Below are 26,257 nucleotides of genomic sequence, written 5' to 3' on the forward strand. Positions count from 1 at the left end.
GTTCAAGAGGTGATAATAGATCTGCATAGTAGTCTGCCCACAAGTTGCACACTTCAGCTGGTGTATTGCAGGAACGCTCCTTATATTTCAGGTGTCTGCTAACAGTCTTAGTTTTCCTTTGTTTTTTTACAATCCTGTAGAATTCAGCAATATCTACTTCACATGCTGAGTTTATTTCCACATACTTTTCTTTATTCCAAAGTGAATCTGCAAAGTGAATCTGTGCCGATTTGACAGGACACTTCACTTATAGTTTGGCATGAAATGCATGTGGACCCGTTTTTTGTAAATAACTATTCATCCAATGACCAAATCGATCTCAAACTGTGCATGTGAATGTTTTGTCAGACAACCTCATCAAATTGTAAATCACCGATTTTATGTATTTGTATTAAAGAATCTGTCTATGTAACTGTCAACAAAATAAACAGCAGAACGCAGAATGCTTGCAGAGGGCGGGAGCCAATGACCTGTAACAGCGTCAGTGTTGGGTCATAAAGGTCAATGCACGTGCAGTTCATGATAGTTACCTGTGCACTGCACAGTGATAGATCGTTTGGATCATTCACATTGACTACTTCTACCTGTCATCATGAAAGCTTATTCAGATGATGATTGGCTAGTTTTTCTAATTCTAGTAGTAGAATACGTTGTTCGCAGGCCCCATGGGTTGATGTCTTTTCTATGTTGTAACCCTTTTTGGCCTCATGGAACATAAACAAACATAGAGAGTACATCAACCCTCCCCTCCCCCTCCCCATCATGAACGGATCTGTTCAGTCTACTTGGCGGGACTGAGATAACAAAGAGTGGTATTGTGCTTCCTTGTTAGAGGGTATATAGTCTCGATCAAGTCACTCCTAAGTTCATTCAGTATGGAAGCGTTTGTATTGGCAGTTTTCATTGTGGCTCTCGCTGTGGAAGACTCTGTTCAATGGAGCGGGTAAGATTTATGGTTTTTACGAAAATTGAAACCAGCAGAATTCGAAAAGCAGAAATCATTTTAACTTTTTTTCTGCTGATACAAATCATAGTGTTATTTTGGTCATTGCAAGTGTTTAAAGATAGATTGCTCTCGACTGTCCAAAGAACATTTTCAATTCTAAATGGTTTCATAAATGCCATATATATGCCATATATATGAATATGACTGTGACTGCTACGGGCAATTCAAAGTTGCTTTGTTTTTTCAATATTAGATTTTAGCTGAAACAATCTTGCAAAGAATTGTAATCTATTCAAAGCAGCATAAAGACATCTTTCAGAACCATCCAGTGTCATCGTCATATCATCAGCAAATTGTGACATAATGTATTCAATATTATCAATTTTTATTCCTCTTATATACTTTCTTTATCATTAAGGCCAAAATGTCTACACAAATAAACAATATATAAGGCGATAGAGGGCCCCTTGACGACAGCCCCGGGTTATTTTAAAGAAGGGTGATGCAAAGCCATTAACCATGTTCTAAAACCTGTTTGTTCTCCGTTTATGATAACCAAACTGTCTGTATGTTCTCTAGCCAGAATCGATGGCACTGGGTTGTACGTAACGCCATTAGCAAGTCAATAACTTCAGGTTTCTAAAAGTGTTAAGAATCCATTAACTTCAGCGTGCTATTACGAAATTATGTAGTTCCCCAAACCGTAGGAAATGGTTTACACTTGACATTAGTGTTGGTTTATAATTAATCAGTGGACATATTGATAAAGGGTGTTGCCTCGAGTCTTTCCCTGTTCTTGCGAACAATTTCCTGGTTGATTACAAACGAGGACCACAGGCTAGAATGACTGACCATTGTATAGGACGCTTTTCACTGGCTTGCGTGTCTCAGCAGGAAAAACTGAATATCGACTTGGTTCGCCAATGGCCGTTGTAGATTTCGATCTGTATCAAGCTCTGTGTTCCGTTGAATTGAGTTGAGTTGAGTTGGACTGTATGTCACATCGGCATTATTCCAGCCATCAAGTCTGCATTCATACAAGTACAAAGTCAAAAGGAGTTGGGTTTTTTTAAAACAAAAACAAAACAAAAACAAGCATATATATTCATTACACTATCATTATGTTTTACAAACAGAAATGTCATAGCACCAAATTCAAAACTTCATAATAACATAGTTACAATTTATTTGTGTTTCGATCACCCTGCAAAGGCAAATGTTTCAGTATGTTTCAACTGAAGTTTGCTTTATTTACAGAGTTGTTTATAGTGCATGCTATATATTTGGTTGGCAAATGCATCGTATCCCAAATGCGTAGATCGATGCTCACGAAGTCATACAGATGGAATATTGCTGAGTAAAACAACAAGAAACAAACAAACAAACAAACAAACATTCTGTATACCTCTTTTACATACCATACATGTTCCTCTATTTTATCGGCACCTATATTCCTACCTTCAGTGATGACGAATCTGACAATCTGAGTCTATGCTAACTTTGGTTAGTAACCGTTGTCACCTTGACCACTATCTCATTGGCTTTATAGACTTTTTGTTGATTCCCGCTAATGTTTCATTTGCGGTTAAGTAGTAGAGGGAATGATTGTCCGGGACCAGGTCCAACAAAAGCCTCTGCAAAGCCTTATTTGGGGAATAAGGCTTTGGTCGGACCCTTAGCTCTTGCTACCATTACCCCTACTATAAAAAAGTTTGGGACGCTAGCGGGATACGAACGCCCACGGCTGAAGTGTGTGGGATTGCGTATAACGTGCCGCTATGCCATGTTTACCTCGACGAAACAGTTTAATGTGAATCGCCTATGATCTCTTTGGTGTTCGTAATAAAGGCTTGCTGGGCTTTTTTCACCCCTTGTTCTATGTACTTTTTTTTCTCGTCCTCGCTTATAGCAGACTTACGAGACTTGGATCGAATCTCTTGTTTCATTCTATGATATTTTGCGAGTTCAGAGAGGACTAAACGAAACTCCTCCTCTGAGATCTTACTGTCAGTGAGTGCAGTGGAAATAAGATCGCTTATGGTGTTAAGCTTTGCTTCAGCTAGAACCCCGATCTCATTATGCTTCAATGCTTTACGATGCAGTCTGCGGGATACAAGCTTAAGCACCACCCCAACACCCCTGTCACCCCAGCTGTTATTTCGAGCCCCATCACTATAGGTGCGGCCACGATGGTAGCTAACAACCCAACACCTGCCACCCCTAGGCCCATGCTGGCTACCATAAGGGTAGTATCAGTCCCGTCCACGGCATTGAAAGCTCTATGGTACTTCTTATATAGTGCTTTCCGCTTGTCGCGGTCTTGTTCTAGTTGGCGTTTTACATCGCATAACTGCCTCAAGCGGAACCCGTCTACGGTTTCCAGGGTCTTCACTACTTCCTCTACGACTGGGTACAGCCCCATCCTGTGTGCCTATAATATATCTTATAAGATATTTTTTAATTGGGCTTCAGTTAACAGTCGATCAACGTACTTGAGGCTTATAAGGAATAAATCCTCATGTAGGAAAATAGGTGAGAATTTAATAGGTAACTCTGCATCCACAACAGCCCCCTCGTCAGGGTTTATTGAGTGGGTTATAGAACCCCTTGAGGGGTCCAGTTGTATGATGATACGGTAACGTTTACTATAGGTTCGGGGATACCAGAGTACTCTGACCCCAGGTAAAAGTTGTTGTAATTCCTTATTACTGTTAACTCTGTCGATATAGACGTCTATGATAAGTGTGGAGCCTGGTACAATAGATGGAATCCCTATGTGCCCGTAGCAGTCATACCTTAACTCGCCCCCTTGGAATGACTGTAACATATTGGGTAAAACCGGCCTTAGTATCATCCTTGTATTAGGGGCCGGAACGAAACACGCTGGTAAGATACCGCTGTTTTTAATTTCAGAGATATAACTGTGTTCCTTTAATGTGATATAAGGTGAGGCGAGGGTTAAGTTGACTATCCATTCAGGCTCTTTAAAATCTGATAACGACACCCGCCTATACACGTTGTCTTTCAAGTGCAGGATGTATAAGGTGTCTTCCTCACCAGGCTGGTCGAATCCCTCCGTGTCCCCTAGGTCGTTAAGCGTGGTGTTGGGACGATGACTGGTCATTGCTATAATACTACTACGATATAGTTTCCAACTGGTTTTCTGATAATAGTTCAGGGGTGCACTTCACCCCCATGAAGTGTATGTTGTCGGGTAGGAAGATCTTGGTTAGTGATATCGTGTCTTCCACGATCACGGTGACACCCTGCAGACTGGTTTTGGAGTCGACACCCACCCGCACGTAAACGTTGCAAACGTGATACTGTTGTTGTTTCCCCCACCGGAGTTTGACCCCCTTTACGATTTCGACATCATCCCGCGATGGTTCCCCTAGGTAGACTTGGATGATCAGTGTTGAGTTCGCCGGTAGACTCTCTAGGATCTTGACCACGCCTTCGAATTCAGACACCAACTGCAATACCACGTTTTGCATCCCGGGTTTACCCGATAGCATGTGGGCTGCCATACTGGCGAGTGGGCTGATGACTACGCTACGTCTCTGAGTCGGGACGTAAGCCACGAGCAGGGTTCCGTTGTTCACGACTTTGTTTAGGTGGTTGTCTTTGTTATCCGTGAACACGTATGGGGAGCCGAGCTTAATATTGAGAAACCAGTCGGCTTTATCGGGTAACAACACCCACTTGTCATCATCGGTGAAGACGAGTGTATATGGCTTATTTTTGGTGATAGCCGTCACGTTGCTCTCAACATCGGTTAAGTCGAACAGTTTGCCTCCGAACGATGGGTATATTATCCAGTTATCGCCGGTGTTGACAAGGGTGTACTTAGTGTTGACTGCCGCTCTTGTGGTATCTACTATATCACTTAGGTTGCTAGTACCACCGGAGGGGACTTCAACGCGTTTGTAAATGCTGTTTTTCAGTGCCGAGGTGAAAACGATTCAGTTCTACCGTCGTTGTATTTCTCCGTTTTCACCGGTACGGCTCTCAGTATAGTGGAAGGGTGACCCCCCTTGAATGTTGTCAGTTGTGCTAACCTGGCTGAGATGAATGCACAGCTCTCGATACGGTACTAGGTCGGGTAACTTAGTGCCTGTGGTGGTAGTCGTTGGTTTTATCTCATCAGGCTGCATACCGAGTGTCCTCGCCAATGGTCGGCCAAGTCTCAAGGAGTTTCTTCCGTTGTTGATTAACACCACTGTGCCGTTTGAGTCGTTCATCTTGAGTTCGGCTCCTAGGGGTTTGAAGACCTCGTCGCTTAGAGAACACACGCTGTAGTAGCCGGCAGTTATCTGGTTGCGAGCACCACCTACGAACAGTTTATTGTTGCTAGCGTTGATGTTAGTCCATCGCGGTAGGTAGGTTATATCGCACAGTGCTACTTCGAGTTGCCCCGACGTATTATCGATCGCGTGCGTCAGCTGAACGGCCTCACCGCTCGTTATTCCTGGAAGTGTTATGTACATGTTAGAGTATATAAACTCATTATATAATAGTTTTAAAATGTACTCCCCTGGAGTGTTTTACCCTAAACTGGACGTAGATTTCCCCCCCACATGAAGATCGTGGTCGCTGCCGGGTTGTATTTCGACGCCCAGTTCATAGATGTGTTTGATAAGTATAAGTTTTCGGTGACTAACGCTAAGGTAGTTCACGCTTGGTTCAACAAACCGATGCAGTTCTGGCAGAATCAACTCAACTTCGCCGTGTGGTGCGCTACAACGGGGTGTGGTGTGACATTGACCGACACTCGGCGTGGATCGCTGAGTCAGTCTGTGTTCACGTTTCACGTGTACTACCAGGTCAGGCGTATCCTCAAAGAGATCAGCGCCCCGCTCCCACAGGAAAAGGCGTGGAATGCAGTAAACAACCAATACGATAGACGGGCCTACGAACGTATTTGCAACGAATTCGAACTAAACACGAAGACGGATTGGCGTTTGCCGGGACCGAACCACGGGTTGGGTATCCCCATCGTTCACAATATGCCCCTCGTGGAAGCCAGCGAGAAGTTGAAAGAATGGGATTACGAGTCGTATCATCACCTCACAACCAACGAGTGGGATGACCGTTACATGGCTTTCGACAACAGTAAGGATTACAGAGTCTGGAGGTTTGAGCAGGGGGGCAGCGGATGACTGGAAAAAGTTCATGCTGGACACATTGAAAGGGTTCACTCGTGCTGGGGTAATCAGGTTAAACGACTCTATTCGAACGTACGTGTGGGCGCTGTTGGGTGCGCAGACGCAAACGCGTTCCAATATCCTTGGTAAGGGGACTGCTTACGACGCTCAGAAACAGTTCGTTGTCAACGTTGAGGATGCTATCAATGCTCCAGTTGATCTCCCGAGTGCCATCAAACGCTACCAAGACGTGTTGGAATATGCCAGGTCGAAAGTCGACTACGTCTTCGACGTGGGGTTGTACATGGCTCCGAGCGATATGCAACTGAGAGTAAAAAAAGTGGTGGGCTACAACAACGAAATAGTCATAGCCACGGCGGGCCAAAAGTTGGGCGTCAACCTCGATGTTAACGTCCCCCACGTCCCACCACCCACGACCGGTGAAACGGGTATAGTAGCGCCACCCCCGGAGCCTAGGGTTCAACACACACACCCTGTGGGGTCACCCACTGTGGGTTCACAGCACATCGATCGTAAAACAGCCCTGGTGGTTGGTGGGGTAGCTTTGGGACTTATTTGGTTAAAAATTCCTTAGCCGCTACGTACACCAGACCCACCACGGCGACGATGGCTGCCCACAGGTTTTGACTGAGCCACGTGGCAGTTTTAGCCAGAGCGCCCAACAACCACGAGACGATGCTACCCAGGATGCCAGGCAGGGCTTCGGCAGCCTTACCAGCCAGTTTAGCCAGGGCCTCCCCGAGTTTTTTTATCCAGGCTTTGACACCCCCACCACTTGGTGGTGTGCCGCCACTTGGGGGTGTGGGGGTACCCCCACTCAATGACACTACCAGGGTTGATATGATGAATCCCAATGCGGTCAGAATGCTGGCGATGGTGATCCCTTGCTCCCGGAACAGGATCCGAATCCTGTCAGCTAGCGTGGTGTCCTGGTAGAGGACTCGATCAATGGTTTCCCGCACACGGCTGACCTGGGATCGAAGCTGGTCTCGGAAGGAGGATGCTGTTTCCAGCCGGGTCTTTCTTTCATCTTCCAAATTACGTATTCGTTCCTCGATGGTGGCTTTCAGAGACTCGTCCTCCGTTTCACCGAGTTTGGCCTTTTCATGGGCGATGTGGTCGTCTATCGCGTCCAGTTTGGCCGTGTTGTTCACGAGATGTCCGCGAATGGTTTGCATGGCCTTGTCCAGCCCCCGTAGTTCCCGAGCGGTAAATTCGAACCCGGGTAAGGGTTTGTTATGGTATGTGGCCAACAGCTTTTCAATGTTATCAGTCATATCTTGATCCGATGTGGCGCCCCTGATGTCTTGCAGATCTTGAAGGGGAAGGGCTTTAGGCCGTGCGCCCCCGTAATCTATGAAGCCTAGTTCATCGCGAATAAAGTCACCCCCATGGCGACTGCCGAGTGTTGATAAGGCAAGCGGTTCTCTCGTGCGCTTATTCATGAGATCGATCTCCGGGCGACCCCTCAGTCGCAGCGTGCCATTGCCATCAACAAAAAACTTGGAATAGTCTCGCCCCAACGGCTCTACGTAATTTTTATCCCCTTTTAAACCATCATAAAACCCGTTGACGGCCTGCTGCACGAGTTCGTTGCCTTGCGAGAATGAGGTTTCATCATCCTCGAATGCCTGGGTATTATCCCACATATTATCCATAGGTATGTCTTCATGACCGCCTTCAGCCATTATTTAGTATTAAAACTTATATATTTCATTTATATAACAATGTACGGTAGAAAACTAGATCCTTTCAGAAGATCAAGAGAGCCTCTAGGCACCAGAGCCGTGCGCCAGTCGGTGACCATCACCAACAATCCCAGCAAGATAGACCAGAACCAAACGCTGCTGGTTAGATTCCCAAACCTTGGCGAGAATGACCTCATTGTACCAGGCACGGTTCGACTGGCGTTCAACCTCACGTTGACCTCCGACAACGACAAACGTGAGCTAGTGCGGAACGTAGGTCGAGCCATTATCAAAGAAAACCACCATCCAGATCAGCGGTAACGAGGTGCTGAGCATCGACGACAGCGACGTGTTTCACTGCTACGGGGATCTCTGGAAAAGCGAGGGAGAACGCGTCAATGACGTGTACCAGGGTATCAGCAAATCGACCCGGTTGCGCATTGGGTATGCCTTCACGGCAGACCAGTTATCCAAGATCACGGACGGTGAAAAGGCCATCGCCCAAGCGTACGGGAACAGGTTCTGCGTGCCGCTCGACTTCGAGTTGCTCACGGGACACGCGCCGTTTTACCAGGCCGCGCTGGGTGATAGGCTTGAATACAAGCTAACGTTTAACGACTACAGCAAAGTAGTGCGTACGCCGAACGGTGATGAGGCCAGTTACGCCATAGACAACATCTCTCTGGAGTTCGACATGGTCACTAGCCCGGAGCTGGCCAGGCAGGTTCGAAGCCAGTACTCTGGGAAGATGGCCATCCTGTACGACCGCATACTGAGGCATAGATCAGTCGTGCGAGATAAGAGCGACACTGTGTGGAATATCAACCTGAACGTGCCGGCGCGATCGATGAAAGGCATCCTGGTCGTCCCCGTGGAGGATTACGAGCCGTTCGGAGGGACAGGCGAAGTTTTCAACCCGAGATTGAAAAGGTGGAAGTGACCATAGAGGGCGTGCCCAACCAGCTGTTCAGTCATGGTATGAGGCCATACCAGCAGTGGGATGAGATAAAAAAAGCTACCGGTCATCAAACAACACCCATACATAACCAAGGACCTGGACCTATCCTCCGTGCAAATCGGTGAATACCTGGCCACCAAGTACGCGCTGTGGTTGGACATGCGATCCACGGATGACGATAAACTGCACGGTAGCGGACGCCGCATAGACAATGGCAGCGAAGGGATTACTATCCAGATTACCAAGAAGGCTCAACCCGCTGGCAAGTTGAAATTATATCTGTACGTGATTATGGACGCGCAACTTAATATAGACAATGGGAGATTCGTGCAAGCCATCTACTGATTTGCCCCGCGACCCACACTGCGCCATAGTGTGTGGGCAGACTGGCTGTGGGAAGACCGTTTTCGTGTTGGATATGTTGGAGTCGTACTACAGGGATGTGTTCGACCACATCGTTATCATGTGCCCTACTCTGAGCATGAATAAAACGTACACGGAAAGACCTTGGGTGATGACGGACCCGGACGTACACAGAGTCGACCCCCGGGACCACGTCTGCAGGACTGGTTGAAAGCTTACCATATGAAATTTAAAGGGGAGTCGACGTTGTTCATACTGGATGACTGCAGCGCTAATCGTGAGATAACAAAAAAGAGAGACATGCTATCGTACCTGGCCTTCTCTGGCCGACACGCAAATCACAGCGTCTGGGTACTGACGCAGAAGTTCAACTCGGTGTTGAAAGACCTCAGGGAGCAGACGCGATGGGTGGCCTTATTTCACTGCAAGGACAGGGATTCGTTCGAGGAGTGTTTGAGAGAGAACGATGTGATGAGTAAATTAGAACGGGAACGGGTGAAGAAACAGCTCGCTGAAACTAAACACGCTAAGCTCGTGCTCAAGACCGACCAACCCGTGGCCTATAGGGTGTTTTAGCTTAGCAATGCTTAGTAAATGCTTAGCAAAGCTAAGCAAAGCTTAGCAATGCTTAGTATAAATACTTAGCATTTAGTTATAGCTATGGTATTTGAAGTGTTTGTCGTGTGCAACTTAACCTTCATTTCCCCTGTGTTTTGCCTGCATCGGGTATTATATTGTTAAAACTAAAACTTACTTGTTACATTATAAGATGGAGTGTGATGAACTGCTCGAACAATTGTTGGTACCCCAATCACCACAGGTGGACGATGATAAGCGAGAGAAACTGGTGGCGTTGGCTGTTGGCGGAAAAGCCAAACATTACTTTGGGGAGTACACTCCAGATAAAATTCCCAAAATGTCAGCTGAAGAAATCGATAAACTGTACGCTAGATACGAGTCCCGTCTCGGAGCAGAGATGACAAAGACAATAGGATCGGCTATGACCCAGATATACACTGGTATTGCGTCATACTTCCTTCCCATCCCCCCGGAGCGCCGACTTTACCTGTGGGAAGACCTTGAGAAAGACCCTTTTATCGAACACGCCTTGAGCTCTATTAGCTGCGAGCTGTACCACAAATACGGTATGTTGTTAGCCCCCGGTGACGGCGGCGATTATTACGGCAAAGCATTGTCAATTTGAGAGGAAAAATAATAATAATAGTATAGATGGATGCTGCACAGGAGACCCCCAAGGAGGAGACCCCCAGGGAGGAGACCCCACCCCAACTGGAGGTGAACCCTCCCACAGTAACCAGGCAGAAGAATCCTAAGAGAGTAGCTGCCGGTAAAAAACGGTGGTGTAACCAACATAAAATTATCAGGGTGACTCACCCGGAGCGACTCTTGTTAGTTGTATGCGCAACTGCTGCCGTGGCTATCTCGTGGTTATATACACGACACAGGGATCCCAGGGAGGGAAACCCTCCCCCACAATTAGAGGTCAACCCACATATCATGTTATAATTTAATATATTTATATCATATACATAATGTCTGAGGGGAAAACGTTCGTCAACGACGCATACCACGCCACAGTGGTCGCCAGTCTAGCCGTAGGATACGCTCGGTTGACTAAAATGGTGCTTAAACAACCGACTATCAAGCTAGATTTCAACCTGCAGGATATGGGTATGCTCATAATGAACCTTGGTATGGCGATGGCTACAAAAGACATCCTAGTAAAACAAGGGATACTACCTGAAAATATTATGAAGTAAATATAGGATGGCTACGATTGCCATGATGGTTGGTGGGGCGTTAGTGAATGCCCTGGCATTTTCCGGGAGTAATTTCCTCTTCTCGAAACTACGAGAGTCACACGCGGCTGAAATACAGGAAGAAAGAAAACGGCACGATCTCGCTATTGAGAAATTATAAACAGCACAGACTGAGTACGCTAAAAAACGCCTCCAGAGGATCGATTACATTAACGAACAACTCAGGCGTGAAAACCATGCCGTTCAAACATTCCATGATGTCGACGATGCAGCGAAAGAATACTACTTATTAACTGGTAAACAATTGGAACCACTGAATAAACCCACACTCGCTCAGTACTACACACCATCCAAGGGGCAAATGGACCGTGAACTGGTATTCATAGCGCTGGGTATTGCAGCGACTGCGTTGGTTGCGAAACAATTAGACTAAATACTCATATAAGTATGCTAAACATGAGACCTGCTCCATACCGATGCGAATACATACTTATGGGGAAGAAAGAAGCCTGTGATAGGAGATGCAGGACTCAGGGGTACTGTTGTTTCCACATGGGAAGCCCGAACTACACGTGTTCTGTGTGTGGCATAGGGGTCAAAGGGCACTACTGTTTATGTAAAGCTCACGGAGCGAACGTAGTCAGACATCACCTCATCTACGAGAATAAAAAGGCCTACATAAAAGAACGTAGGCGGCTTCTCAAGATAACAGTGTAAGGCTGGTCCCTTTGTCAGTGACCCAATTAGAGATTATACACACATACGTATAGCTATGTTTGTGGAAATTGAGCCCACTGAGAAGCTGGCAGATGGATGTGGGGAAAAGTATAGATATTAGTGCCCTCAAACCCATGACTATATAAGGGGTGCTCGTTTACAATCATGGTAAAAGTAGGGTTTGATGTGCCATGGGCTGGGCACACTTGGAATTACTTTGATGGGGGGGCGAGTAGATGTGCATGGGGATATAGATATACTTGTTGATGACTCGTTGCAAGTAATACAAAACACCCTACTATGCTGCGCATGTTCCGGGTGGGTCGATAAGGTGTATCTTGATTTTTTACCTTACGGTGGTCCAATTAGACATTAATTCTCTTAGGTGTGTACGTAATTATGACTACTATACGCGAGCTTAAGAATATCGCAAGACAGAGAGGTGTTATTGGGTATTCTCGAATGCGAAAGCCAGCATTGTTGAGATTACTTAACATACAAGCCCCTCCCACGGTAAAACAATTAAAAGCTCAAGCAAAACAGCTTGGGTTCACGGGTTATTCAAACCTGGGGAGAGCAGGGTTAATCGCATTGTTATCACATGCCCCCGTAGCAAAACCTCCCACTGTAAAACAATTGAAAGCTGAAGTTCGTGATTTGGGGTTAGGTGGGTATTCCCGTATGACAAAACCACAGCTTGTAGAACTGTTACGGCAGAATAGAGCTATTGACCTACAGTTCATACCCACTGAGCGCGCTGTAGGTAATTATTTAAGAGGCTGGCGCATGCATGTTGATAGGAACATAGACATTACAGATATTAAGCCACTGATAGCTGATAAAATAAATCAGGAACTAACCAGTCTGGGAAGCATCAAGTTTCAGATCACAGTTAAAATGTCACTCGATAAGAACGTAGTGGGGGAGGGTCACTGAGTACGTTCGTTCAGCCTTACTTCAGAGGTAGGCAAGAGGTTGTCACGCATACAGAGACCATAGACGCATCGATCGATACCAGTTTTCAGCAGATACGGGAATACCTAGAACGCTACACACACTTGGGGTCCGGGTGGGCTGTAGATAAAATCGATAATGTCTATCTAGACATAGCTAACTACGTGCCGTTCAGAGGCGGGTCATACCTAGACTTGCCCCCCTACTATAGGAAAAAACAGGCCATGGTAAACGTCAAGAATAGAGGAGACGATTGCCTGAGGGTAGCTATCAGGTCAGCCTTGTTTCCAGCTGACACTCATTCAGACAGGCTTTCTAGCTATCCCCAAGATGATGGGCTCAACTGGGATGGTATAGATGAACCAACCCCCATATCCCAGATCACTAAAGTAGAAAAACAGAATAATCTAGCTATAAATGTCTTTGGGCACGAAGGTAACACAACAATAGTACACAGGGTCAGCCCATCGTTGGGGGTCCAAGTTATCAATATATTCATGATCCAACGAGGTGAAAAGTATCACTACACGTGGATAAAACATCTCAGCCGGTTGTTGCACGACCAGTCGAAACACGTTGGGAAAAAACACTTTTGTGTGCGATGCCTACACGGTTTCAGCCGAGCTGATTTATTAGAATCCCACCGGGAGGATTGCCAAGGTGTGGGGCAGACGGCCATACGGGTCGACATGCCCAAGGAAGGTGACAATATCCTAAAATTCGACAACCACAAGAACCAAATGTCTGTGCCTTATATCATATACGCCGACTTTGAAGCCTTGGTCAAACCTATTAAGGTTGTTGGGGATACCCCAACCACACTCAAAACACAGGAGCATGAAGCCTGTGGGTTTGGATACGTGGTCGTCCGTTGTGACGGGGAAACGAAAGCTCCGGTAGTGTACAGGGGTCCCGACGCGGCTGAAAGGTTTCTAAAGTGTTTGCAGGAGGAAGAAAAAATTATTAGGAATGCACTGTATAGAGTCGCTCCCATGCGTATGACCCGAGCCGACCGACTAGCTCACGCCTGTAGCACTAATTGTCACGTGTGCGACTCACCACTGAATGGTGATTCCGTGAGAGATCACTGTCACGTAACCGGTAAGTATAGAGGCGCCGCTCACAGCGTGTGTAACCTCAAGCTTAGAATCAACCCTAAGATAATAAACATCCCCGTTGTCTTTCACAACTTGAGAGGGTACGACTCTCATTTGATCATGCAGGCCATCGCGAAAATCGATGGTAATATAACGTGCATCCCCAACAACATGGAGAGATACATCTCCTTCAGCTTAAACGGCCTTAGGTTTATAGATTCAGTACAATTTCTATTGTCTTCATTAGACAGTCTGGTTAAGGCCAACGATACCTTCCCTATCACCGACCGATACACAGACGCCGAGACTAGACCCTGCTTATGAGGAAGGGTGTGTACCCCTATGAGTACATGGATAGTTGGCCCAATTCGGCGAGACCAGACTACCTCCCATCAGAGAATTTTACAGCAATCTGACCGACTCGGAAATATCCCAAGACGATTACTCGCACGCGATTAACGTATGGAATAAACTGGGTTGTAAGAACCTGGGGATTATCACGACCTGTACTTGAGGACAGATGTACTGCTGTTAGCCGACGTGTTTGAGACGTTTAGGCGGACATGTTTCAAGCAGTATAAACTCGACCCGCATGGTATTACACCAGCCCAGGTCTGTCGTGGGATGCCTTGCTTAAAAGACCGGAGTTAAGTTGGAATTGCTTACAGATTATGACATGCACCTATTCATTGAGAAAGGCTTGCGAGGTGGGATCTCCATGGCAACCAAACGATACGCGAAAGCAAATAATCAATACGTGAAGGGTTACGACCCTAGCAAGCCAACCAATCACATTCTCTACCTCGACGCCAACAACCTGTACGGCTGGGCCATGAGCCAGTATCTACCCACAGGGGGGATTCGAATGGGTGCCACAGGAGGTCGATGTTATGAGCATCGCACCAGATTCAAACAAAGGTTATATCCTCGAGGTTGACTTAGAATACCCCAAGGTATTACACACATCACACAACAGCTACCCCCTGGCCCCCCGAACGTATGAGGGTTAACCCAGACTGGATGTCTGAGTACCAACATAACTTGTTAGGTGGGCGGGTGGCAGACGTTGAAAAACTCGTGCCTAACTTAATGAATAAGACCAAGTACATAGTTCACTATCGCAACCTACAGCTGTACCTGTCGCTGGGTATGAGGCTGACCAAAATACACAGGGTGCTCATGTTCGACCAGAGCCCATGGATGGAACCCTACATCAGAATGAACACAGACCTCCGAAAGCTTGCCACCAGTGACTTTGAGAAAAACCTCTACAAGCTCATGAACAACTCGGTGTTCGGTAAGACTATGGAGAACCTGAGGAAACGCGTGACCGTGAAGCTGGTTCGGTCGAATGAGGAAGACAAGCTCAGGAGACTGATAGCCAGTCCGGCATTCAACCGTAGCAAGATATTCACCGATGACCTAGTTGCCCTACACATGAAGAAAAGCCACATAAAATTCAACCGGCCTGTTTACGTGGGGATGAGCATCCTCGATTTATCCAAACACCTGATGTACGACTTTTACTACAACGAGCTTAAGAAACAGTATGACGACAGGTGTGAAGTGCTGTACACTGACACGGATTCCCTGCTGATGGAGATTCGAACCGAGGACGTGTACGAGGACATGAAAAAACACCTCGATTTGTACGACACCAGCGACTACCCCAAGGACCATACCATACACAGCACGGTGAATAAAAAGGTCCTAGGTAAGATGAAGGACGAGTGTGCTGGCACGCCCATAGCCGAGTACATAGGGTTGAGGCCTAAGATGTACTCCATACTGAAAGCCGACAATAGTGAGATCCGGAAGGCTAAGGGTGTTAAGAAGTACGTGGTTAAACAACACATCAAACACGCCAGATTCAAGGAAGCCCTGTTCAAGACCCGTACCTTTAGACATAAAATGAACACACTTAGAAGTGATGGCCATAGGATATACGGACTGACTATAAACAAGACGTCCCTGTCGCCTATGGATACTAAACGTTGGATAGCTATTGATGGGATAAACACGTACGCGTACGGGCATGAGAAAATTGAACCAAGAACATAGATATATATATATGTCACGGAACCAGAAAAAGTTTGAGGCTATTTACTATAGCCCGCGTGGGTACTGGAAAGGAGCTAGCGCTGTAGATAAGCTGGCTAAAATGGCGCGAGTACCGCCGGAGGAAGCCAAAGCGTGGCTTGAAAAACAAGCCCTGTGGCAGATCTATTTGCCACCACCACGCTACGTGCCTAGAAGGAAGTTCGGTATTAACATACCTAATAGCGTTCACCAGGCAGACCTACTGTTCCTACCCCACGATAAAAGGTACAAGTATGCCTTAACAGTCGTGGATGTAGCCAGTCGCTACAAGGAAGCCGAACCCTTGACCACGAAAGATTCGGTCCAGGTAGCCAGAGGATTCGAACGTATATACAAACGCAGTCCGCTGACGTGGCCAACAGAGCTGCAAGTTGACCCAGGGCGGGAGTTCATGGGTGCCGTGTCACAACTGCTAGCCAAACACGATACAAAGGTCAGGCGTGGCACGGCCGGAGCCCATCGCAGCCAAGCCATAGTTGAGAGATTTAATAGGACTTTGGCTGAGCGCTTATTCGGACATCAGTATGCGAGAGAGATGGCCACCCCGGGGAAGCGATCGACTGAATGGGTCACGAGGTTACCTAAGGTGGTGTCGGCAATCAACCATGAAGTCACCCGTCTCACCGGTAAAAAGCCGGCAGACGCTATCAAACTAAAATCAATAGTTGCACAGTCGGCCGCTCCTTTGCGTGGGAAGGAGAAACAGATACCAGACAGGGTCCTAGTGAGGTATCTATACCAGCCGGGGGAACACGAGGGTGATAGCCGTAAGCGAGCCACCGATCCTATATGGTCAGTCAAAACTTACAACATAGATAAAGTGGACATTAAAGCAGACGAGCCTAACTTGTACTACTTGAGGGATGGGCCGGGCAGAGGTTTTGTAAGAGAAGAATTATTGATCGTACCGTACGGCACAGTGTTACCGCATAGTGTCACGTGATCAGGAAAGTGCTAGTTCAGGATAGACCCGTTAAACCGAGATGATTCAGCTATGTCCCCGGTAGCTCAATCGGTTGAGTGGTGCGGCCCATTATGTATAGTTTGCGCGAGCTATACATGTGGGTTCGTATCCCGCCGTTGCCTCAGGAGATTCCTTGCAACTTTGTGTGATGTGAGGTGTTTCGGTAAGGAATCAAGATCATATCAGTTGGGTCGCTTAAAAGCACTTAGCTGAGAGGGGCACTCTCATGGTGAGAGAAAGGCAGCCGGCACAATTCCCAAGGGGAGGAAGCGCAACATCATCTTTCGATTTCACCCTTGGGGAATTGTGGCTGCCGGGACATTTTACTACTTTTTAGAACCTTTCTATCTTTCTATGTCATAGCGGCACGTTATACGCAATCCCACACACTTCAGCCGCGGGAGTTCGTATCCCGCTAGCGTCCCAAACTTTTTTATAGTAGGGGTAATGGTAGCAAGAGCTAAGGGTCCGACCAAAGCCTTATTTGGGGAATAAGACTTTGCAGAGGCTTTTGTTGGACCTGGTCCCGTACAATCATTCCCTCTACTACTGGTTATATACTCTTAGAAAAACTAAAGAAAAAACTGTTAACCACCACCCCACCCCACCCACCCCCCGTGCATGGGGTGTCATTCTGGATTTTGGTCGATAAATCACTGTAGCCCATTAGTTTTGACACTCATCTCGCATCACACACTCATTAGTGTTTGTTTCTAGCCGTTTTTCTTTTGTTTGAAAACGAAAATCGTACACATGCAAATTTCAAGTCATACACCAATCATCTTTCAAGAGCGTTTTCTGTACAAACACCCATGGTCATAAGGAAGTGCAAGTGATGATGCACTCTCAAAACATTCATTATTATCATATCAACATTGATTATTTCTCCCAATTTGTTCAGTCGTAAATTTAAAATTAAGGTCCCCTACTTTTTAAAACAATATACATTAAATATGACACTCGTTATTTATGAAACGTGTGAAACTGGTAATGAAACAGACGCGGTGGTTTAATTGGTCACTTGGTCACAGGTTCAGATGGATGTGTAAGTGAAAGGACATTTAGCTTTTCGATCGTTACTTAGGAAACAAACGTACTGTGTTTGGAAATTAAATGATTGTTAGACCGAATTGAAAGTCTCTAAGCATCCGGCTTCAAATGAAATTTAGAGACTATAAATTCAGTCTAACATTCATCTAATTTCCAAACACAGTATGTTTATCTCCATTCTACCATAACCGATTTAACATCGAACTTCCTCGTCCTGTGGAAGGCACTGCGTCATCCGACCCGGGACGAGAGGCGAATTGAACTCGTCTGTGAAGGGAGTGCTAGGTTCCGTTCGTATTGCAACATAAAAACTATTCTTTCCAAAGAAAACAAACTACTGTTTATTTCAATGCAATAATTTAACACCGAAGAGCTTGGTTTTTATAATCATAACTCCAGATGACCGAAAACAACCTATTGTTTAGTATGCCGTGTTACTGTACACCCCTGGACACACTATATTGGAATCGTCTGACCTACTTATTTTCTTGGAAGTAGACAGATACGCAACAGTTTGAAATGGCGGGCAAGCCAGTGTTTACATTTTGCGAAAGGTTGAAATTCGATGTGACAGTGGAAAATGCTTGACTGACTGTCGAACCTGAACCCTGCAGAATCGAAGAATAGATCCTTTTCTGATCGACCTATGACCTGTAACTTATCAAAGATTTTTTTATGACCGGCGAGTGTCGATCATGATTTCACGTACGTGTGTCCATCCCCGGCATGCGACGAAAGAGTGGCAGTGCTGCTTTGTGTACATGCGACTAACTTGGGATTCCTTGGAACATTGTTCTCATCATTTGGGACAGGATTGTGACCAAGCTTTTTAAAGTGTACGAACATAGCAGTGACAGCCTTGCGGGGAAGGTGGCAGGGAGCGGAATTCTCATGGTTCAATTTTTGACATTTTGAACGATGCAACGGGACATGATTGAGTATGAGTGGCAAACTTTTGTGTTTCGCCTGACCGTCATCTTGCGAATTTCCCATTATAAACGGAAACAAATATACCATTTACCAGATACGTAACTGTTTACGAACGTTTTGCCGCATAATAGGGATAGCTAGGGATGTATTTTTACAAGGTTTCCTGATTTATATGTTAGATATTGTTTGTTTATGTTTGGGGCTATGTATTGTAATTGAGTTTGAATATTTGTATAATAGAAGGTAATAATTATGATAGTGAGGTTCCCAAATAATTGTGAAGGAGAAATCGTATAATTGTATTTTTCGAGTTTTAATATATGTTTTCTAAGCATTTGCATATATCTGGTACGATGATGTTTAGCAATTATTGGTTGTAAAGATGAATAATAGAGAGAGTTGTATATGGAAACAGGTGTGTAACTGACAAACACATAATGTTGATAAAGCAAACACAATAAATTTAAATAATTGAAAATGAAATCATTAATGAGATTCATCAAAGTGGTTAAAACAGGCTACCTAAAGAAAAGAGTCAATTAAATCTTTTATCTACTCAATCAATTGCCTTTCAATACTGTATGTGTCAGTTTCTGTAACCTAAATGACGATTTAAACCAATTGTTTCACAATATATTCGCAATTCAGTATCACAGAAATAACAATGCATATTTACCAGTTGAAGGCCTCCAGAAATGTAGAGAGAGAGAGAGAGAGAGAGAGAGAGAAAGAGAGAAAGAGAGAGAGAGAGAGAGAGAGAGCATTTTGTTCTGGGGAGATGGGGGGTCAGCAATATTGCACATAAAAATATTTAAATATTATGAAGGGAGATGGGGTCATTGAATTTGTACATGACGGGTGTGTGGGGGGGGGGGCTTGTCTCTTACTTTGTATATAAATTTATTTTTGAGGGGTGTCTTTCACATTGTACATGCTTCTCTATAAAAATCATCGTCAGCCCCCCTGACCATAATTTATGAACGGTCCCTAGTCTCTTTATTTGCAATAATGAAATGTTTCCGATCTTATTCTCACCAGCCTCCTTTATCAGTACCAGGACATTAAACTGAACAAGGAAACTAAATATGAGCAGCCATATTGAAAAACCTGTTGTAGTTATAACTTGGCCACTTGTTTAAAATGAAATAACCTTTGGCATTTGTGTAGCTGTCAATGGTACTTACTTCTGAGGGTTTTTTTTATCTAAAATAAAAATAAATATTGATCATGATCATTGACCTTCATTTTTTTACCATTATGTCCATGCCCTTTCAAAATGCGTTTGTCTCTGTAACAGTTTCTCTTCCAGAAACGTTTGACAAAAGATGAACATTGGCACGAAAGGGCTTTGTATGCAAATAAAGCTGGCACCAAGGTATATATTGTCACTGATCGGGTCTTAGCATTATATCCTTTTATATACAGCTAAGACCCAGGATTGCCACCTTCACGTGGTTTGTGGGCTTGTGCACTTCAGTGATGCAGAGAGCTATACCGGCAGGAGACTAGCTATTACATCCGACGACTCATTAAGCAGCAAGCCAACACTGATGTCATCTTCCAGAGAGGCAACACCATACAGAACCTCCAGCAGGCCACATGCAGACCCACCGACAAGAAGCCAGATCCCGCAGGTGTCGTCTACCAGATAGAATGCCACTGCGGGGAATCCTACATTGGTGAAACCTCAAGACCATTCACCATTAGGATCAAAGAACACCAGGCCTCAGTAAGAAACGAAGACTGTAAATCCGCCATAGCTGACCTTAAAGCCAATCCAAACCACAATATCAGACGGAACACCACCAAGGTCATCGAGAGGAACCAGGCTGACTTCAAAACCCGCAAATTACTTGAAGCTGTCCACATAAAGAAGATTTGCCCAGCTATCAACAGAGATGAAGGATATTTCGTCCCCAAGGCTTATCATCACTTGCTGAATTAATTTTCATGTAAACCTACCCAACCACTGTACATTATCCCTTGTGTCATTTAACATTATCCCTTGTGTCATTTAACATTATCCCTTGTGTCATTGTACATTATCCCTTGTGTCATTGTACATTATCCCTTGTGTAACATTACTTCACTACTAGCTTCCCAACAGTCTCTTTATCACCTATGTAAACAACCATCAACATCCTTAATCTCTTATGTATACAACCATGTACATCTTCTCTACTGGCTTCCAATCAACCTATTTAATCCATTTCCATCACGTCTGTTGTGTTCAAGCTGAAGTAGTCATGTTGGTGGCCAAGCTGAAGTAGTGCGGCAGTGTAGCGCCGTGAAATCAGACGCATTTTCAATAGAAATTCATACCATCTGATTCTATGGATTGACCAATCAAATTCGAGCATTTCACGTAGCCATGGTAGAATTAACGATCGTTGATATAACCGGAATTAAAATGAAACTTCTTGCTGGAATGTCCTTGTGTTGATATTGCCATTCACAAAAGAAAATATTGGTCTCAGGTTCAAAATAGAAACATATTTCAACAGTGCAAGCAGGACCAAGAAATCAAACATGGGCGAAACAGAATTTTGAACCAACGATCATTGGCGTCAAACATGCGTAAGGGACACGACTCTATACGGCTAGTTCGTACTTCAGTTATGGTTAAACATACGTTAAGGTTGAATCGGTGCAGACAGCTCTATGGATATCAGCGAATCTATGGGTCGAACTATTAACAGCGGAACATGGTGCGCAGGGTTGAAGCGACACACAGTTTGTCCCCGACGGGGTCGTTGGGGAAGCCTGGTGTCTAAAGCGTTCGCTCGTCATGCCGAAGATCCGCGCACGATTCCCATTGGATACAATGTGTGAAGACCTTTTTCCGTGTCACCGATATTGCTGACATATTGCTAAAAAAAGCGTTAAACTAGACTGACTGACTGACTGATCTGACTCCGCATTGATCAGACTAGCAATGCCTGATTTACCGGCTTCCCCCGTCCGTCTTGAAATAATGTTCCTGTTTACACAAGGTGTGACCTGTTGTCGTTGATAAGAGGGAGATAGATTTCAAAGCATGTAAGATACCACTGCATGTCATTTTGAAGATACAATATGCAATCAATTTACTGATCTGTTATCGACAACTTAGGTTAAGGAAGGTGGTGCACATAACATACCAGGAGATCGAAACGTGAGCAAACACGGAAAACAAATTCAGAGACAAAAGTAACAATATTATATACTGATGTAGAAAAGAAAGTACACACGTGGTGTTTTGAGACTATTAAAACAACGTAAATATTTTTTGCTAGCAAAGTTCCAATTGGGTACAATATCTATGGTGTTATTGCAACACGTACACAATGTTTGTGACTTGTGAGTCACAATCAAAACACTTTTCTAAATATTACGCTGTTTTTAGAAAAACATATTATCAAAGCATCAGGCGTGTACTTTCTTTTGTACGTCAGTTTAATTACCAAGTTGTTTTGCAGGGAACATATTCACACAGACGAGGGTCAATCAGTTTGTTTTTTGTCTCAGACAACATCTCAGCCTTGTTAAATGAGTTTGCCAGTGTTTACCTTATTTGTGTCCATCCGTTTCTAAAGGCCTAAATCTTCTCTTTGTCTCTAATTTACTCCCTAAATGATAATGAAATAGTCCATGCGAATAGCAAGGCCAAACCATCTCACCAAATCACGTCTCGAATCCAGTATGGGACTCAACCCATCAAAGGTACTATAATATGTACCTAACTGAAACAGTGTAGTCACAAATATAACGTGTTATATTTGACAACTTTCTAAATGGCATTGTGTATTGATAAGAGACGTGTGATTTGGTGCACATCTCGCACATCACTTCCCTTAACAGAATCCATGTAATAATAATAAAAAAACATCATTGTTTTACAATCCAAAACTCTGTCGTATAAGAATCGTCTAATATTCTGGGCCCCGATCCATTATACGTTCTACAAACAGGTCGTAACGTTACGAATGCTTTGCGGATCAGAACCCAGTACTGTGCATACTTAGTGTGAGGCCACATGAGTAACTGAGTTTGGGTTTTACGCCATTTCGAACATTATTCCAGTTACCACAGGTCCCGTAACCTTAGTCTTCAGTGATTTAGGTCTCAGACATGTCCTAGCTTGGCAACTCAGTCAAAGGTACCCAAGTCTGCACAGCGACCTATGAATATTGACTGACTTTCAATATAATACCTATGGTCAGGCTATTCTTACCAGAGAAGGAGATATCCGCCCACATCGCTACGCCTGCATCGCCAAATTTGTAGAGTTCCCGGCTGCATCTGTCTGCAGCAAAACGTTTATTGTGATGACGGTTCTCACATCAGGTTTACAAAGCATGAATCTTAATTCAAAAGTGATTAAACCATGCGCTATGTAAAATAACGCTCAAAGGGAACTTGGCAGCCGATTTGAAGCTCGATAGCGAACAAAAAGGCAACAAAACATATATTACCATAATAAACGGTATTGTAATCCTCAGTATTTGCTGAAACCTTTTTCAAACAGTCATAAAGTATGGCTGGTAATGTCCATGTGAGGTACACAAAACAGTTTTTCAATTCATGTCCAAATGGTCAGTTCGAAACAACATAGGTGGTATTATGTGTCACCCTGATAGTGTGTGTGATCTCCAGTGGCTTGAATGCAGGCACTCTCCTACGCACCGATGACGTCACGTGGGATGCGTCGCCATTCTTCATGGAAGACCACAATGAGTTCATCCCGTGTGTTGAGAGGTTGTTGTCGCCGTTGAATTTGTCTGTCCATGATATGCTCTTTGGGATTACGGTTTGGCGAGCGAGCTGGCCAGGATAACGCATAGACGTTGTTGACGTCAAGGAAGTTTTGCACGACGTTAGCAGTACTATTATTATTTTTATTATAGGATATTTATATAGCGCACATATCCAGGCAACTATTGCATGCTAAAGGCGATGGTATTATTCCCTCGATCATTGGATGTCAATCTCAACGGCACATCGTATTATCAATCTCAACTCCCTGGGGAGTATACAACTCTTGCAGCCGCAAGGCGCACCGTGTTACTGTGGCTTTCTCATCCTAACGAGGTACCCATTCACAGCTGGGTGGACTGGGACACATAGTCAGAGCACTTTGCCCAAGTTCACTGTACTTTGCTGTACCCGCAACTAGGTGTTTGCACATATTCATGTGGCCACCATCTGGTCATATATCAACGGATTCGTGGGTTCTTTAAACTGCACAGGGATGTGTACTGTACACTAGGGGTTGTGACAATACTGAAGGAGTCTGCACACAAAGTTGATCCATACACCTCAACCTCGCTGGATCACTAGCCTGGCGCCTTAGCCAGCTCGCCCACCGCGCCCCGTCAGGCATGGCAGTGTCCTGTTGATATCCTGCGGCTGATGACGAAGGAATGGAAGCAAAACAGGGCGTAGAATCCAATCTCTGTATCGTACGGCATTCAACTTACCATCAGTTATGACAATGGCATCCTCTCGTCACCACAAATGCCTCCCCACACCATGGTACTCCTACACCCAAAGGGGACGAACAACGAGGAGCACGTTCTCCACTTCGACGATAAACACGTTGGCTGTCATTAGAAAGAAACATACAGAACGGGCTCTCCTCGGTGAAGAGGACGCGCTGTCCAATATGACGTCGCCAACGCCTCGCTGTTCTTGCCAGTCACAGTCGTTTATATATTCAAAACTGATGACCCCCCTCTACCTCCCCAGAGTGCCCCCTTCTTAAATCATCATCACAACAACCACCCCACCCCCACCCCAACAGGGTATGAACGGTCCCTAACAGTTGCGGAAACTCTGCCAACTAAAGGCCAAACACAACTATAAAATCTGAACCAAAAACATTATTATTATATACAATCTTTTGTTTAAGTTTTCGTCACCTTCACTTACACTTTAATTTTATTCATTTTTCGTTGGCTATTTACTTTTTTAGTTACATGGAGCGTTACTACCCTTGCAGTACTTCATGCTGCTCTATCCACTGCTGATGAAATAGTCTGTCGCAACTAATTCTTATGTCAATTAGCGTCAAGTCCCATCAAATTATTAAAGTTTTAAACAATAATATAAAAACTTCATGACAAACAATCATCTTACAATTATAGTATTTGGGGAAATAAATATATTTCGTATTTCTTTCAGCAATATATGTCCCTACACGAAGGTCACCTACACATCAAGCTATATCTGCATTTCTTCTTGTTGGTGGACGTAAGTCTTTGCTTCCATATTTAACTCTTACATACAATTAAACACCGTTGTGTCGAACATAAGTGTATGGAACTTCCGGTTGTCTCGAAGTATAAAAAACACGACCCCTGCGTATGCCTTATATAGTCATCATTACCTCGGATAACTCGAAGTATTTACGTAGATCCCTTTGACTAAAGTGCGGACGGTGACACTCATAGGTTCCAAAGTAGACAGTTTATCCTTTGACATTTTGTGCAGAACACAGTCACCGTTAAGCAAACAACTGACGAAAAACAGTATGCAATATTGAACACAATAAACGTAACAGTTTGTGAGCCTGTGTCTATAATATAACAGGAGTATGCTTTCAGCAGAAACTATACCGTTTTCTTTATGGTTTTAACGCTTTCTTTGAAAGCTTGCAATAATGAGACCCCCCTCGACTTGTGCATATAATGGACACTTTGATGATTATGTGGCGTAGTGTTTATAATATAGTCGGAACCTAAAGTGGAGTATGCTTTCAGCAGAAATCATCCCTTTTTCATTACAGAAAGATGTTTTGACGCTTTCTTTGATATGTTGCAATAATGAGAACCCCTCGACTTGTGCATATACTGCATACTTTGATGTTTATGTGAGGTAGTGTTTATGATATACATGTAGTAGAAACCTAAAGCGGAGTATGCTTTCAGCAGAAACCATCCCTTTTTCATTACGGAAAGATGTTTTGACGTTTTTTTTGATATATTGAAGTAAGGGGCCGTTCATAATCGCTAGAGGGGAAGATGATGATTCTAAGGGGTTGTTCTAGGGGCGGGGGCATCAATTGTGTACGCATGTATAGGGGGTCAGCAAATTTGTACATAGATATATTAAAAAATTAGGCTTAAGAATTATGGGAATGGATGGGTGTCATTGATTTTGTACATGATACGCAAGGCGGGGTCACTTACTGTGCACATACATTTTAGGGGGATGTCATTCAAATCGTACATGCTCCTTCATGAAACTCATCATCAACCCCCCACCCCTAGCTATAAATTATGAACGGTCCCTAATGAGAATCCCTCGACTTGTGCGTATAATGCATACTTTGATGTTTGTGAAATCAATATTTCATGTTTCAGTTGCTGTGCTCACGCACTTATACACGTGCCCGTTTATACTACGGCTTACAAGTGTTGTCCCGGGTGGGCTGAAAATGGAGATGGAAATTGCAATACCGGTGAGTATTGTTTTATAGAAAATATGAATAAGTCAGATATATGCATATTTGCAGTGAATATGGGCTTGACTTCATGACGATTATGTGGAATCTGTACTCCTAA

The 26,257-nt window shown here is 44.5% G+C and overlaps 1 protein-coding gene across 1 annotated transcript in view; it reads left to right on the plus strand.

Moving 5' to 3' along the window:
* The first annotated feature begins 875 nt into the window (after nucleotides 1-875).
* LOC124256987 overlaps nucleotides 876-26,257 on the plus strand; it is a 44,671-nt gene continuing 19,289 nt past the window's right edge. Inside the window, exons 1-3 of the mRNA XM_046690953.1 lie at nucleotides 876-943; nucleotides 24,876-24,944; nucleotides 26,057-26,154. Of these exons, the coding sequence (XP_046546909.1) occupies nucleotides 876-943; nucleotides 24,876-24,944; nucleotides 26,057-26,154 (235 nt within the window). The remainder of the gene's footprint in view (nucleotides 944-24,875; nucleotides 24,945-26,056; nucleotides 26,155-26,257) is intronic.

The sequence above is a fragment of the Haliotis rubra genome, unplaced genomic scaffold (genome assembly GCF_003918875.1).
Source record: "Haliotis rubra isolate DU_JTF1 unplaced genomic scaffold, ASM391887v1 Scf647, whole genome shotgun sequence".
In the NCBI taxonomy this organism is placed as follows: Eukaryota; Metazoa; Mollusca; class Gastropoda; order Lepetellida; family Haliotidae; genus Haliotis; species Haliotis rubra.